Here is a 16,973-nt window from a genome sequence, read left to right as displayed (position 1 = left end):
CTAGCCTTCAGGAGCAACTGTGTTTGGAAGAATTAGAATAGGTGCATGTATCCATGTTTTTCAGAGAATATGGGAAGAGTCAAAGATGTTTGGAGAAGTAGTTTCCTGTCTTGAGAAGGCATGAGCCGAAAATAATGGAAACTGTGTATAGGAATTGCTTCTTTGTGCCAAGGACTGTGCAGTGTACTTTTCACTTCTTTGATCTCTACAGAGGTGGGTATTGCTATTATCACTCTTTTGTAGACAAAAAAATGATGCTTATGTAGGTTAAAAAATTTGCCCAAGGTCACATGGCTATTAAGTGGTAGGATCTAGAGTCAAATCCAGAAAGTCTCATACTTGACCCTTATGCTATTCTGCCATGAATTCCATTCAACAGGCAATAAATAGGAAAGGTTTGAGGAAACTTTTTCCCAAGAAGTCTCCAAAATACTTTTTGGAGAGAGTGAACATCCTTCCTTCATGAGGGATGGAAACTTGGGTACTGGAGAAGTGTGTTGTCCTCTTAAAAGCCAGGGCACTTGGATGAGGAACATCTTCAACTTATCACAGAGCCTATGATCATCTTTCATTCAACATATATTTGTGAAGAGATGTTGGGGACAAAAGGAGTGTCTGTTCTCAGAGGTTTATGTCTAGTGCTAATAGAACAAATAGGCTTAATCGATGTAAAATAAGTATTTAACAACTAAATACACAATTTTATGGCTTGTGTGTTCATAGCAGACATGTATCAGATTCTGAATATTATAATCAGCATCTTCTGGAGCAATATAACCAATCTGGCAGAGACTAAAGCTAAAAATGAACTCTCCAGCACATCTGGAGTCCATGCGATTCACACACAGACAGGATGGTGTAGATTTGGTGGAGTATTTTAATTAGATTTCTCTCTGTTCAGTTTCAGTTCCAGAGTCCTATAGTGTTTCATAGCTTGGAATCCTATTGTGAAGTTGGCTCAAGATTTTGAGGATCTCAAGATCCCCAGGGTCATAGAGGAACATGAAATTGATCAATATTTGTGGGACTTTCTGAATAATTTAGGTTAACTGGGATATATTTTATTAGAGCATTTATTATTGAGCTGCTTCTTTCTGTCATGCACTGTGAACACAGGGCAAACTGCTTTCAGGCTTAAAGATCCCAGATGCATAGCTGAGGTAGCACTGAAAGACTTAAGGTCAGTCCAGATTTTGGCACTCCAAGAGGGAATGGAAAGGGCTCGGGTGTGCTAGCACTGTAGCCATCCTGGTAGTGCCCTGTTGCTAATGTGATTCAAGACAGATATTCTGGCATCCCTTGAACTTTGTTTTTCTTTGTCATTTCTCTAATACTTCCCTAAAAATAAGTATAATTTCCACTGTACCCAGTGCTAAAATAAGTGTTTTACACCAAAATCTACAAAATGACTAGCAGATGAACTTTATCAGAATAAGAGAAACACATTGGTAGTTTCCATAAACTCTAGACTCTCTTTTACCCAAAATAAAACCTTTAGAAAGGCTGCTTTAAATTCACCTCCTTAACATTTGTTTTTGTTTCTCCTTGAATGCCTGCTTCCAATGTTTCAGTTGAACCTGATTCAAAAAAAAAAAAAAAAAAAGTTGTTAATTCAACCACTGAAGCAAGTGACTATTTCTATTAGTCCAACTATCAGATTAGATCAGATTCAAATCACTCACACTCAGGATCTGTGATCTGAAGTTGGTGGTAATCTCATTTGGTTTAAAAAAAAAAAAGGTCACATTTTAAAAAGTGATTATAAGTCTTTTATTGTGGAGATTATATAATAAATGTGCAAAAAGTTTGGAAAGTAGAGCGACAAAGTCATCTATCACTCCAATATCCCAAAATACTTTTATATTAATATGTATTGAGGGCCAGGCATGTTGCTGGCAATGAGGATACATAAGAAAGCAGAAGAGTTAAGATTCATGTCTTTTAGGAGTTCTACTTAGTAAAACAGACAGACTAGCAAACATACAAAGAAACATGACATGGTAAAAACAGGACTGTGTGTATGTTGGGCTATGGGAGCACACAGGAGAGTCACATAGTGCAGTTTTGTGAATTTGGGATGTATCAGTGATGGCTGCTTGGAGAAAAAGCTGAGATTTCAAGGATAAGGAGTTAGCTCCATGAAATGAGGAGATGTGGGGAAGAGGATGTATAGAGAATTTCAGGAAAAATGAACAATATGGGGAAAGGCTCAGGAATGGGAGGCCACCAGGTCTTCTATATCAGGTGAACCATTTGTAGTTTGGTATGGCTAGGTTTTAAAGAGTGGGGAGAGAAGGTAGCAGGTGAAAGGGCAGATGGTGAAGGGCCCAAAACTATGCCCTGTATATGCTTAATCATTTTTAAAAGCAGAGAATCAAGGTATTTTATTTTAATTTTTTTGACAATTTAAATATTTTATTGATACATATTAGTTGTACATATTTTGGGGGTACATATAATACTTTGATGCCCGTATACAATGGGTAATGATCAAATCAGAATAATTGGGATATTCATCATCTCAAATATTTATCTTTTCTTTGTGTTGGGAACATTACAATTCTTCTGGCTAGTTGGAAATTACTATAATTACTATAATTAACTATAATTACTGTACTACTGAATACTAGAACTTATCCCTTCTAATTGTATTTTTGTATCCTTTAGTCAACTTCTCTTCATCTCCTTTCCCTTTCCTTCTCAGTCTTTGATAACTATTATGCTACTGTATACTTCTATAAGATCCACTTTTTTAGTGCCCACATATGAGTGAGAACATGTTGCATTTGTCTTTCTGTGCCTGGATTATTTAACTTAAGATAATGATCTCCAGTCTCAAACACATTGCAGCAAATGAGAGAATTTTATTCGTTTTTTACGGCTAGATAATATTCCATTGTGTATATACACACATACACACACTGCATTTTCTTTATGCATTTGTTGATGAATACTTATGTTGATTTCATATCTTGGGTGTTTGAACAGTGCTGCAATAAACATGGGAGTGAAGACATTGCTTCAACATACTGATTTTATTTCTTTTGAGTATATACCCAGCAGTGGGATTGCTAAATCATATGGTAATTCTAATTTTAGTTTTTTTTTTCTTAAAGAAACACTGTACAGTTTTCCATAATGGCTGTACTACTTTACATTTCCATCAATAGTGTACAAGTGTTCCCCTTTCTTGGTATATTTTCCAGTATTTTAAATTTTTTGTCTTTTTGACAGTAGTCATTCTAAGGTGAAATGATATCTCATTGTGGTTTTGATTTGCATTTCTCTATTTTTAGTGATGTTGAGCATTTTTTCGTATATATGTTGGTCATTTGCATGTCTTCTTTTGATAAATGTCTCTTCAGATGTTTTGCACATTTAAAAATCGAGTACTTGTGTTTTTGCTATGGAGTTATGTTCCTTATATATTCTGGTTAGTAATCCCGTATCAGATGAATAGTTTGCAAATATTTTCCGTTATTCTGTAGGTTGTCTCTTCACTTTGTAGACTGTTTCCTTTGTTGTGCAGAAGCTTTTTAGCTTGATATAATCCCACTTACTTATTTTGGCTTTTGGTTGCCTGTTCTTTTGTGGCAAAAAAATCTTCAGACAGGCTGAGTGAGGTCCTATAGCATTTTCCCAACTTTTTTTGGTTTTTTTTGTTTTTGTTTTTTTTGTGTGGTTTTACAGTTTTAGGTCTTAAATTTAAGTCTCTAATCCATTTTGAGTTGTTTTTTCTATATGGTAATAGATGGGAACTTTGTTTCATTCTTCTGCATATGGATATCCAGTTTTTCTAGCACCAATTATTAAAGAGACTGTCCTTTTCCCAATATATGTTCTTGGTGCCTTTGTTGAAAATGAGTTGGCTATCAGTGCATGGATTTATTTCTGGATTCTTTATTCTGCTCCATTGATTGAAGTGTCTGTTTTTATGCCAGTACCATGCTGTTTTGGTAATTGTAGCTTTGTAGTATAATTTGAAATCAGGTAATGTGATGCCTCTGGTTTTGTTCTTTTTGCTCAGGACTGCTGTGGCTATTCGGGGTTTTTTGTGGTTCCCTATGGATTTTAGGATTTTGTTTTCTGTGTCTGTGGAGAATGCCATTGACATTTTGATAGGGTTTGCATTGAATTTACAGATTGCTTTGGGTAGTATAGACCAATTTAACAATATTAATTATTCCAGTCTATGAACATGGAATATGTTTTATTTTTTTGTGTGCCTTCTTTGATTTCTTTCAACAGTGTTTTATAGTTTTTCTTGTAGAGATCTTTCACTTCTTAAGTTAAATTTATTCCTAAATATTTTATTTTTTTGTAGCTATTGTAAATAGGATTGCTTTCTTCATTTCTTTTTCAGACTGATCACTGTTAGCCTATATAAATGCTACTGATTTTTTGTATGTAGATTTTGTATCCTGCAACCTTACTGGATTTGTTTATCAGTTTTAAGAGTTTTTGGTGTGAAGTCCTTAGGTTTTTCTAAGTATGCTATCATGTCATCTGCAAACGAGAATACTTTGACTTCTTCCTTTCCACTTTGGATACCTTTATTTTTTTCCTTCACCTAATTGCTCTGGCTTGGACCACCTGTACTATGTTGAATAGTAGTAAAAGTAGACATCCTTTTTTGCTTCAGATCTTAGTGGAAAAGCTTTTTAAAATTCTTCCCTGCTTAATATGTTATTAGTTGAGGGTTTGTCATATATGTCACATTTATTGTGTTGAGGTATGTTCCTTCTATATTCAATTTGTTGATGATTTTTATTATGAAATGATGTTGAATTTTATTGAATACTTATTCTGCATTTACTGAAATGATCATAGGGTTTTCATCCTTGATTCTGTTGATGTAATACATCATATTTATTGATTTACATATGCTGAACTATCCTTGCATCCTTGAGATGAATCCCACTTGATCATGATGAATGACCTTTTTAATGTGTTGTTGAATTTAGTTTGCTAGTATTTTGTTGAGGATTTTTCATCTATGTTGATCAAGGATACTGGCCTGTAGTTTTCTATTTTTCCTGTGTCCTTTTCTGGTTTTGGTATCAGGATAATGCTGGCTTAGTAGAATAAATTTAAAAGCATTTCTTTCTCTTCAATTTTTTGATATAGTTTAAGTAGAATTGATATTAGTTATTATTTAAATATTCATTAGAATTCAGTAGTGAACCCATTAGATCCTGGGGTTTTCTTTAATGGGAGACTTTTTATTATGGCTTTGATCTTGTTATGTGTTATTGGTCTGTACTGGTGTTCTGTTTCTTGATGTTTAAATTCTGATAGGTTGTATGTGTCCAGGAATTTATCCATTTCTTCTAGGTTTTTCAATTTGTTGGTGTATAATTTTTCATAGTAGTCTATGATGATCCTTTGTATTTCTGTGGTATCCGTTGCAATCTTTATTTTTTAATTTCTGGTTTTATTTATCTGGGTGTATCTCTTTTTCTTAGTCTAGATAAGGTTTTGTTAATTATCTTTTTTAAAAAACAAATTTTTTTGCCAAATTTTAAAATCATTATTATTTCCAATTTTATTTATTTATGCTCATTTATTATTTCTTTCCTTCTACTAATTTTGGGTTTGGTTTGGTCTCGCTTTCAAGTTCACTGAGGTTGTCATTAGATTTTTTTTAAGTGTTTCTATTTTGGGGGTATGGGCATTTATTGCTATAGACTTCCCACTTAGTACTGGTTTTGCTGTATCTCATGGGTTCTGGAATTTTGTATTTCCATTTTCATTTATTTCAATAAATTTTAAAAATTTTCCTTTAATTTCTAAATTGATCCATTGGTTATCTAGGTGCATGCTTTTTAAATTTCATGTATTTACACAGTTTCCATAGTTCCTCCTCTTATTGATTTCTAGTTTTATCCCATTGCAGTCAGAAAAGACATTTGATATAGTTTTGACTTTTTTTAAATCGTTGAGACTTGTTTTGTGGCTTAACATGTGGCCTATCCTGGAGAATATTCCATATGCTGATAAGAAAAATGTATATTCTGCAGCAGTTGAATGAAATACTCTGTAAATGTCTGTTAGGCTCATTTGGTGTAGAGTCTAGTTTAACTCCAATGTTTGTTAATTTTCTGTCTTGATAATCTGCCCATTGCTGTAACTGGGGTGTTGAAGTTCCCTACTACTATTGTATTGCAATCCACCTCTCCCTTTAGATCTCTTAATATTTGCTTTACATATCTGGGGACTCTGATGTTTAGCACATATGTATATTGACAACTGTTATATCCTCTTGTTTAATTGACCATTTTTTTAATATAATGACCTTTTTTTTTTTTTTTGTAAAGGTTTTGATTTAAGGTCCATTTTATCTGATATAAGTATAGCTATTCTTCCCCTTTTGGTTTCTGTTTGTATAGAATATTTTATTCTATCCCCTCATTTTCAGCGTACATGTATCTTTATAGGCAAAGAGTTCTTCTCATAGGCAGCATGTAGTTGGGTTTTTAAAAAATTTATTAAGCCATGCTTTGTCTTTTGATTGGAGAATGTAGTCCATTTACATTCATTGTTACTACTAATAGGTAAGGACTTGCTACTGCCATTGTCTTACTTGTTTTCTAGTTGTTTTGTAACTATTCTCCTTTCTTCTTCCTTTCTTACTATCTTCCATTGTGGTTAGTCATTTTTTCTGGTAGTATGTTTTAAATAAGTTACTTAAAACTAATACCAACTTAACTTTGATTGCAAAAAAGAGAGAGAAGAAACAAACACACAAACAAAAACATCTGTATGCAGCAATTCCCTCCTTACCCCACATTTTGATTTTTAATGTCACAATTTGCATTTTATATTGCTTATCTCTTTAAAATTGTCATAGTATATTTTAAATATTCTGTCTTTTATTCTTCTTAGTAGGGATATAAGTGATTCACACACCATGATTACCAAATTAATGTAACAATCACATTGATAATATTTTCTTTCCATTTGAAGAATTCCCTTTAGCGTTTCTTATAGGACAGGTCTGGTAGTGATAAATGCCATCAACATTTTTTTTTTGTCTGGGAAAGTCCTTATTTTTACTTTCTTTCTAAAGTTTAGCTTTTCTGAGTATAGTATTTGTGCTTGGCAGATTTTTTTTTTTTTTTTTCTTCAGCACTTTGAATATATCTTTCTACTCCTCCTGGCCTATAAGGTTTCTGTTGAGAAGCCTGCTTTCAGGCATATTGGATTTCCCTTACATATTATTTCCTTCTTTTTTTCCTCATTGCTTTTGCTCAAAAGTCCCTTTTCCTTTCTTTATCTTTGGCTTTTGAGTACCTAATTATAATGTTTTGGGGTATTCTTATTTGAGTTAAATCTGATTGATGACTTAATCTTTTTGTATCTAGATATTTATCTCTTTGTCCAGGTCTGTAAAGTTTTCTGTTATTATTTATTAAGACAAACTTTATACACCTCTTTCTTTCTCAGTTCTCTTCTTAACTTCAAAAACCAAAATATTTGTTCTTTTGATGTTGTCACCTAGACCTTGTAAGATAGCTTTATTAATTGTTTTATTCTTTTTCTCCTCTGATTGTATTTTTAACTAGACTGTCTTCAACTTCACAGATTCCTTCTTCTATTTTATCAATTCTGCTGTTGATGCTATTTCATTAATTTTATTTTCAGCTTTAGGACTTCTGTTTGATTTTTAAAAATTTTGATCTCTGTTAAATTTCACTGATAAACTTCTGAATTCATCCTGTGTTTTCTTGAAATTCAGAGAGTTTCCTTAAAATGTTTTTTTGAATTCTTTGAGAGATCACACATCTCCATCATTTTAGGGTTGGTCTCTGACATGTTATTTTGTGCATTTGGTGAGGTCGTATTGCTCTAAATATTCTTGATGCTTGTGGACATGTACATTGAGGGATTAGGTATTTATTTTAGTCTCCACAGTTTGCCTTTGCCTGTCCCTGTCTGCCTTTGGAGAGCCTTCCATGGATTCTGGCAGACTGATTGTTTAGTTACCCGAATCTGTCATCACTGGAGCCCTTTCAGCACTAGAGGATGCTTACCAAGACTCTCACAAGGATTTCAAGGTTGATGTAGTTTTAAGGCCCAGATGGACCTGGGGAAGTCCCAAGGAGGGTTCTGGTGTTGTGTGGGAGTGCTGGTCTGGAAATGGTCCCAATGGCCCAGATGGATGTGACTCTTTGCCCATCTCTGCAGGGATATGTTGGGTCCCTGATTTCAGTGAGAGGGGTTGAAGTTGAGGCTGGGCCCCCTTGGGATCTGCCAGAGAAAGGAGGTTGATGGGCCTGTATTGTTGGCTTAGTTGGGCATGCATTACCCAGCAGGTCCCTGCACAAGCAAGGCAATTCCTTGACTGTAGCTGGAGGAGCCAGAGCTGAGACTGTCCCCTCAGGATCTGCTGTGGGACAGAGGCTGCAGAGGTCAGTCTTGCTTCAGAGTAGTGCACATTACCCAGCACAGACAGGATAGCTCCCTGATGCAGCAGGAGGGGACAAAGCTGAGACAGAGCCCTCTGGGGATCTGCTGTGAGATGGAGGTTGGTATGCCTGTCACATCAACTCATATAGGTATGTGTTTCCTAGTAGGTCCCTGAACAGATGGGATAGTTCCCTGACTGCAGCAGGAAGGGCTGGAGCTGAGATTGGGTTGATTTGGGATCTGCTGTGGGACACAGGCTGGAGGTGTCTTATTGCTTCAGAGGGGCATGCCTGGCAGGTTTCAGCACAGAGGGGGATAGTTTACTGGTTGCAGTGGGAGGAGCCAGACCTGAGACTTGGTGCCATCAGGATCTGCTGTGAGTTGGAAGTTGGCAAGTCTGTCAGGGGGGCTCAGACTCCCTGGTTGTGTGATATTGGTGATTCTCTCTCTAGATCCTTGTGTGAGCAGCGCTGAGCTGGGACCTCAGCTGAGAGTTGTTGAAGCCAAACCACAGGGAAACTTTCAGATTCATCACTGAGATAGATGTCAGCAGGCAGGTGAGTTTCTCTGCCAAGGCACAAGTATGCATGATACTTCCCAGATCCCTTGACAGATGGTTTTGGATTCAGGCTCAAGACCAAATGAGGAAGGAGCCAAGTCCCTTGGAGGACAAGATAATTTCAGGACTTGAATGTGGAAGCAACCTTGTAGTATCAGCTACCTGGAGTCAATCTGCATTCTCAAAATGATGCCCCTAAGTTGTGAGCTACATGAAGACTTCACAAACTCCTACCTAAATTTTGAGGCTCCTGCAGAGAGGCTTTGGGCCATGTATGGGGACAGAATTCTTTTTTTGTTGTGGGATATATGAATGGATTACCTTCTATTCCATTATCTTGGTTATGCTACTCTGTATATGCTTAATCTTAAGGTCAGTGGGGACCCATACAATGACAGTATTTTGTGTCCACATAGATGTAAAATTATATGATTGTACATAATAAAGATTAAATTCATTTAAATTAGTAACAATGTTATATTCTTGGTATTTTTACTTGATGTATATCACTGGTTTTTCTTTAACTTTTAGTTTAGGTTTGGGGGTACATGTGAAGGGTTTGTTACATATGTAAACAGGTTGTCACAGAAGTTTGCTGTATATATTATTTCATCACCTCGGTATTAAGCCTAGTACCCAACAGTTATCTTTTCTGCTCCTCTCCTCCCTCCCATCCTCCCCCTTCAAGTAGACCCCAGTGTCTGCTATTTCTTTCCTTGTATCACTGGTTTTTCAAAAGTTATAATATGGAAAATCAAGTTTTTAATGCTTATATAACATTCAATCACGTTGACTGATGTACTGATTTAGTTAACCATTCATTTATCATTATACATTTTTATTATTTCTTATATTTTATTTTTATAAATAATGCTCAATTATCATTTTCTTTTTTAGCTTTATATATCTTTAGGATAAATATTTAGACATATTATTTAGTCAAAGGATATAAACTCTTTTTTGGCTTTTGGAATCTCCTGATTAATTTACTTTATTGTTTGCATTGCTATTAATAAAGTAAGAATGTGTATCAGATTCACTACATTGGTTTGGTCGAGAGGTATTATAATTCTTATGAAATTTCACAAATTAAATAGACCAAATACATAATTTGTTTCTGTAAATATTAACAGCATTGAACATTTTGCACGTTGTGTTTTCAATGCAAGTTTTCACCTGTGAATTGTCTTTGGTTTATCTCTTGATTGGTAATATTTTTTATAGACACAGGGTTTTAAAATTGATTTCTATATTTCTAAATTTTGAACATTATTTCTCCTTTAGTGAATTGATCAATTAAATTCTATTATTATTACTTATTCAATAATTTTTAAATTTTTAAAATTTATCTCAAAATTCAATTTAAAATTTTTGATTTATAATGGAAAATTTAAATTAAATTTTTAAATTTGTCTCAAAAGTATTTTTCAAATTTTAATCAAGGGCTTAATAGTAGTGATTAAATAATCATATATGTTATGATTAAAGTTTTATCTATTAAAATCTGTATGAAGAATAGGCTTTATATTAAAGTTATTCGGCCGGGCGCGGTGGCTCAAGCCTGTAATCCCAGCACTTTGGGAGGCCGAGACGGGCGGATCATGAGGTCAGGAGATCGAGACCATCCTGGCGAACACGGTGAAACCCCGTCTCTACTAAAAATACAAGAAAATTAGCCGGGCGAGGTGGCGGGCGCCTGTAGTCCCAGCTACTCGGGAGGCTGAGGCAGGAGAATGGCGTGAACCCGGGGGAGCGGAGCTTGCAGTGAGCCGAGATCGCGCCACTGCACTCCAGCCTGGGGCACAGAGCAAGACTCCGCGTCAAAATAAATAAATAAATAAATAAATAAATAAATAAATAAATAAATAAAGTAATTCATCCAGTTCCAGTGATTTATGTTTGTTGTTCAGACAGGACAATGGTATTTTTAATGTTATTGCTATATAACATATCTTAATTTGGGGGAACAGTTAGTAATTCCCTCATTAACCTTTTTTTGTATCATTTTGATAATTATGCACTTTTGTTCTTATGGATGAAATATATAATAATTTAAAAACATAACTTCAATATTGTCTGTCTGAACTCATACATTGAATAGCAAATATGGCAGTTAAAAGGATTCCTCAATACATTAGGCAGAATGCAAACAACAGTTTCCAAATATACATAGGACTATTTTATAAAGGAAAAGTAAGTTCTTACAATTGCTCAAAGAAATCTAACTCACGCATTAATCCTGGTGTAAGAGAACTTTTATGTTTAGGAATAAACTTTCTAATATTCCATCTGAATGCTTTCATGTTAGTCGGAGTTTGAATAATCACTACTTTTGTGAAATCTTCAATACCTTGTATCTGAAAGTTGACAGAATGCAAGTTAATTTCTGAGCAAATATCCTACTATTAAAAATTTTCTAGTAAGCTGCTATTTCTGACTTTCTCTAAGTATCTGGGAAAAATGGAAAATATTAAATCAACACAAATAAAAAATGATATCTTAAAATACTTGGGTATGTTAGTTTTGCAAAAGTCAATATTCCATATACATTCATTGATTTTTAAATATTTCTATTCCATATGAAAAAATGATTAAGAATGAATCACCAATGGCCCTTTAAAAATCATCCAGAGACTTTTTCTACATGGCAGAAAGAAAGTTTAATTCTTTTCATTAATTCTGCCATATAGAAATATTTTAAAATATTCTTCCATCCTGTGGTTGTTTTCAACATAGTTTGAATCACATTGGTACCCAAATCCACAATGAGTAGGGCTCTGTGTCTACGGAAGTAAGTAGAGAAAGTTTACCAGGCTTCAGGCTCTTGCTTGACTGTCTAAATTCTCAACAAGCACCCACACCAAATTTCTGTTATGTGTTCAAGGATAGAGGTAGAGAGCAGCATAGTGGAGAACGTTTCACTTCCTGTCATTAAGCATTACATCAGTGCTGCTGATGTCCACTTAGAAAATTTTCTTATGATCATTTCTCACCTTAGGATCCCTCCCATCCCCATTACACTTTTTTCTTATGTCCAAAATCTACCCTGTAAGTGCTTTCATCCTAGCTGTAAAACATTTTGTTAATATATTTACTTATTTCTTTCCACTTGGTTGAAAGATCTCTTGAGGACAAGTTGTAAGTATCTTTTTTTTTTATCATTTCAATATATAGCACTATATACAAGCATATTTTAAATAACTCTGAGTCCTCTTTGAATTACTTTTTGTAGCTGTATCTTTCATGTTCCCTGATTCCTTTTGACATGTGCCTCTCTGATTCTCCCCCAACACAAAACAATACACACACAAACATACTTCTTTCCTTCTTTACATGGCTCAGGTTCTCATTTTGATTGTCAGGGGAACTCAATTAACAGTTTAAATATGAGAAGATGTTCACTTTCAAAGCAGCTGTGGAAATACTACTAATACTCAATTCAGCATCAGTCTGGCAGAACGTTTCTAGAGCATTGTGGGTACAGTTTTTCTGCAACTTGTGAGTAAAATAAATGCACCCTCTTTTGCAATGAATAACTGTACCAAAATCTAACTGTAGCCAAAATGTCCAGCTTGGCCTTCATAGGCATTGGATAGGAATAGCTTATGCTTGGGCTAGCAAGTGCCAAAGCGGTCAATGAACTTGGTGCGTGTGGGCGTATGTGGGTGTGGTTGTGGGTATGAGTGAGTGTTTATGGAGTGGTGGGAAAAGGGAGAAGATTGGAAAGTGAAAAGCTTAAGATTATACTGACAGTTTTCCTGATGTTAATACATTGTTGGACATATGGCATGTTGACCTGAAGACAGGAATCAATATTTCTTTACCTGATGGCATGTTATAGGAATTAAGAAAGGTGCTCTATAAAATTTTCGTAACTGACAATCTTCTACAGCTCCATGTATGAGGATAACATAGATTACATTTTCATCATAGATATCAGTTTTGGTGGTCATTGGTATATCTTCTACATAAATATTAGAGAGCTTTAGTTGCATCTTGTAGTTCCAATCCTGTTTTAAAAACACAATTTCAGTCTATTATTAGTTTATGAAGTTTAATATATATTCATTAATAGTCAATTATAATGTTTTAATGCCATTCCATTCAAAGAAAGAAAGACAAGTTTATACAAGCACTTCCTACCTCATAAGACAAGTGTTCTCTGATTTTTCTGGCTGTAATAGCGAGTCCAATTTTTAGCCACATTTTATGTTCAATGAGAGGAGAGCATTGCTTAAAAGCATCATACAAATGAGTTTTGGGAATAAAACATGTCTGGAAAAGAAGGATGTAAATTTGGTATTTTATTTTGTGCACTATGTTTTAAGGAATAAAGTTTTTTTGTTTATGTACACTATTAAAGCTAATAATTTAATTAGGTAAGATTCACATAATAGCTTGGAAACTTAATAAAATGTGTCTATCAGTGAAAATTAGTATGTTCTTTCCCTATGTTCTTATTGACTTTGTCAAAATCAGTTGGCTGTAAAATGTGGCTTTATTTCTGGGTTTTTAAATTTGGTTCCATCCATGTATGTGTATATTTTTATACCAGTATCATGCTGTTTTGATTACTATATCTTTATAGTATAATTTGAAGTTAGGTGATGTGACTGCCCCAGCTTTGTTCTTTTTGCTTAGGATTGTTTTGGATATTTGAGCTCTTTTTTGGTTCCATATGAATTTTAGGATAGTTTTTTCTAATTCTGTGAAAAATCATGGCATTTTGATAGATACTGCATTTGATCTATAGATTGCTTTGGGCAGTGTGGTCATTTTAACAGCACTAATTCTTCTGATCCATGAGCATAGCATGTTTTCATTTGTTTGTGTCATCTAAAATTTCTCTCCATAAATGGTATTGGGAAAATTTGATTGCTTTATGCAAAACAATAAAACTAGACCCTTTATCTCTCACCACATTTTAAAAAACCAACTCAAGATGAATTAAAAACTTAAACGTTAGATCCCAAACTATAAACATGCTGGAAAAAAATCCTAGAGAAAACTCTTCTGGACATTGGTGTAGGCAAAGAATTAATGACTAAAACCCCAAAAGCACATACAACAAGAACAAAAATAGACAAATGGAACATAATTGAACTAAATAGCTTCTGTACCACAAAAATAAATAATCAAGTGAACACGTAACCTATTCACTGTGAGAAACAAAAACCCTGCAGAATGGGAGAATATATTTGCAAACTATGTGTCTGACAATGGACTAATGTCCAGAATTTACAAGGAATTCAAATAGCCTTTCTGACTAGTGTAACGTGATATCTCATTGTGATTTTCATGAGCATTTTTCTGATGATTAATGATTTTGAACATTGTTTATATACCTGTTGTCCATTTGTATGTCTTCTTTTGAGAAATGTTTATTCAGGTCCTTTGCTTATTTTTAATTGTATTATTTATTTTCTTGCTGTTGAACTTTTGAGTTCCTTATATATTTTAGATACAAACCCATTATCACATGTATGATTTATACATATTTTATTTTTTATAAGATAAAAAATAGAAAATAAATTACTAAAAATTATTTGACCTTTTTAGATAAATATATGCCTCTATAAATATGTTATTTGAGGGGATCAAACTTTTTAGGCAAAAATAAAATGCTTATGCTAAAAGTGAACAGACCATTGGTTACTAAGAATAAAACTTCTATGAATAGTCAAAAACAAGTTTTGTGTACATTGGATTTTATTTCTCTTGGGTCAGTATCTTTTTTTTGTGTAGTATAGGACATGTATATTTAACTTTTGTAAGCAACTGACAAACTGTTTCAGACCAAAACCACTGTTCAAATTAAAATCTCTGTTTCAGAAGTTGTTTCAACATTGTACACTCTCATCAGCCACGTATGAAAATTTCAGCCAGGAGTGGTGACTCATGCCTGTAATCTCAGTACTTTGGGAGGCCAGGCGGGCTGAGCACCTGAGGTCAGGGGTTCGAGACCAGCCTGGCCAACATGGCAAAACACCGTCTCTACTAAAAATACAAAAAATAGCCAGGCGTGGTTGCGTGTGACTGTAATCCTAGCTACTTGGGAGGCTGAGGCAGGAGAATCACTTGAACCCGGGAGGCAGAGGTTGCAGTGAGCTGAGATCAGGAGCCACTGCACTCCAGCCTGAGAGGCAGAGTGAGACTCTGTCTCAAAAAAAAAATAAAAAAGAAAAGAAAAGAAAATTTTAGTTGCTCCATGTCCTTGCCAATACCTGTTAGTGTTTTTATTTTTAGGCAATGTAGTAGGTGTGTATTGACATACCACTGTGGGTTTAATTTGCATGTTTCTGGCAGCTAATAATGGCGAACATCTTCAAGTGTTTATTGGCCATTTGTATATTCTTTGTAAAGTGTCTGTTCACATTCTTTGCCCAGTTTTTAATTCAGTAGTTTGTCTTCTTATTTTTGAATTGTAAGACTTATTTATAGATTCTTTTATCAAATCCTTTTGTTGGGGAACTTTTGAAAAGTCCCTAAGCCCATGACTCATATTTTTCCCTGATCCTGTTGCTCGTAATTTTTGTAATGTCTTTTGAAGAGCAGAACATTTTTAATTTTAGTGACATCCAATTTATCAATATTTCTTTTTATGGTTAGTACTTAAAAAAAAATCCTGGCTAAGAAATCTTTGCCTATCTTAAGTTCTCCTATGTTTTCTTCTATAATTTATATAGTTCTATCTTTCATGTTAAAGTGTATGATCATGCCACATTACATTTTGGGCCTAGTACATGGGGATCAAGGTTCATTGCTTCTGCATGGATATTCAGTGTTTTCAGGATTATTTGTTGAAAATATTGTAATTTTTCCATTGAGATAATTTGATCCTTTGTCGAAAATCTATTGACTATGTATGTGTGGATTTACTTATGGATTATCTTTTCTGTTGCATTGATCTCTACATCCTGACCTAAAGCCAACGTCATGTGGCCTTAATTACACGGGATATATGCCTTTAAATCAGGTAGTGTAAATCATCTAACTTTTTTATATTTGTTTTGTCTATTGTAGGTCCTCTGCATTTTCATATATATTTTACAAAAAGAGTCTGTGGAGATTTTGATTGAGGTTGTGTTGAATCTATAGATCAATTTATGAAGAATGGATATCTTAATAATATTATGGGCTCTAATTCACAAATATAGCGTACTTCTCCATTTTTTAAATCTTTTTTCAGTTATCTAGGAAATATTCCATAGTTTTCATTGTAGAGTTATTCCATGTATTTCATTAACTTTATGTCTATCCCTTTTATATTTTGATTATTTTTGTAAAAAGAGTTAAAAATTTTATTTCCAGTTGTTTGTTTCTAGTATATGAAAACACAATTAATTTTTGGAATTGGGACTTGTATCTTGCCACCTTACTAAATTCATTATAGATTCTAGTTATTTTTGGTAGAATCTTAAAAATGTAGATATCATGCCATCTTGCAGAGACAATTTTAGTGCTTTCTTTGAAATTTGTAAGTCAGTTTATTTCTTTTTCTAGCCCTATCCTACTAGCTAACAACTCCAGTAGAATACGGAATAGAAGTGGTGAGAGTGAACGTTCTTGTCTTGCTCTCAGTCTTATTGTCTTAGTTTTTCATCACTAGATGTGATGTTAGCTGTAAATTTGTAATAAATGCCCATTATTGAGTTCAGGAAGTGTCATTCTATTCTGAGTTTTTGGAGATTTTTTAAAAGAATGTTACATTTTGTAAAATTCTTTTTGTTCTGTATCAAATATCTTATATAAATTTTCTGGTTTTTTCTTATAATGTGTTGAATCACAATGGCTGATTTTCAATTGTCGAATCAATCTCATATTCCTAAAATAAAGCTTATTTATTTAGTTTTGATGTCTAATTCTTTTAATGTATTCCTGGATTCAACTTGCTAATATCTTATTAATGATTTTTTGTATCCACATTAATGTGGGATATTGGCCTGTAATTTTCTTTTGCTGAAATGTTTTTTCAAGGTTTAGTATTTGTTTACATTGGCCCCAT

At 34.0% G+C, this 16,973-nt stretch overlaps 1 protein-coding gene across 12 annotated transcripts in view; it reads right to left on the bottom strand.

Annotated features, from left to right (window-relative positions):
• The window catches only part of SLC9C1 (solute carrier family 9 member C1), a 138,632-nt gene that overhangs the window by 12,597 nt on the left and 109,062 nt on the right, over nucleotides 1-16,973 (bottom strand). For 11 of the 12 annotated variants that reach the window (XM_050778861.1, XM_050778863.1, XM_050778867.1 and 8 more), the window contains 4 exons: nucleotides 13,112-13,243; nucleotides 12,793-12,978; nucleotides 11,199-11,325; nucleotides 1,519-1,577 (listed from right to left, as the gene is read on the bottom strand). In XM_050778861.1, the coding sequence (XP_050634818.1) occupies nucleotides 1,519-1,577; nucleotides 11,199-11,325; nucleotides 12,793-12,978; nucleotides 13,112-13,243 (504 nt within the window). The remainder of the gene's footprint in view (nucleotides 1-1,518; nucleotides 1,578-11,198; nucleotides 11,326-12,792; nucleotides 12,979-13,111; nucleotides 13,244-16,973) is intronic. The other variant, XM_050778864.1, reaches the window with a different exon arrangement.

This window comes from Macaca thibetana, chromosome 2 (genome assembly GCF_024542745.1).
Source record: "Macaca thibetana thibetana isolate TM-01 chromosome 2, ASM2454274v1, whole genome shotgun sequence".
Taxonomy (NCBI): domain Eukaryota; kingdom Metazoa; phylum Chordata; class Mammalia; order Primates; family Cercopithecidae; genus Macaca; species Macaca thibetana.
This window is presented reverse-complemented; position numbering and strand designations above follow the sequence as displayed.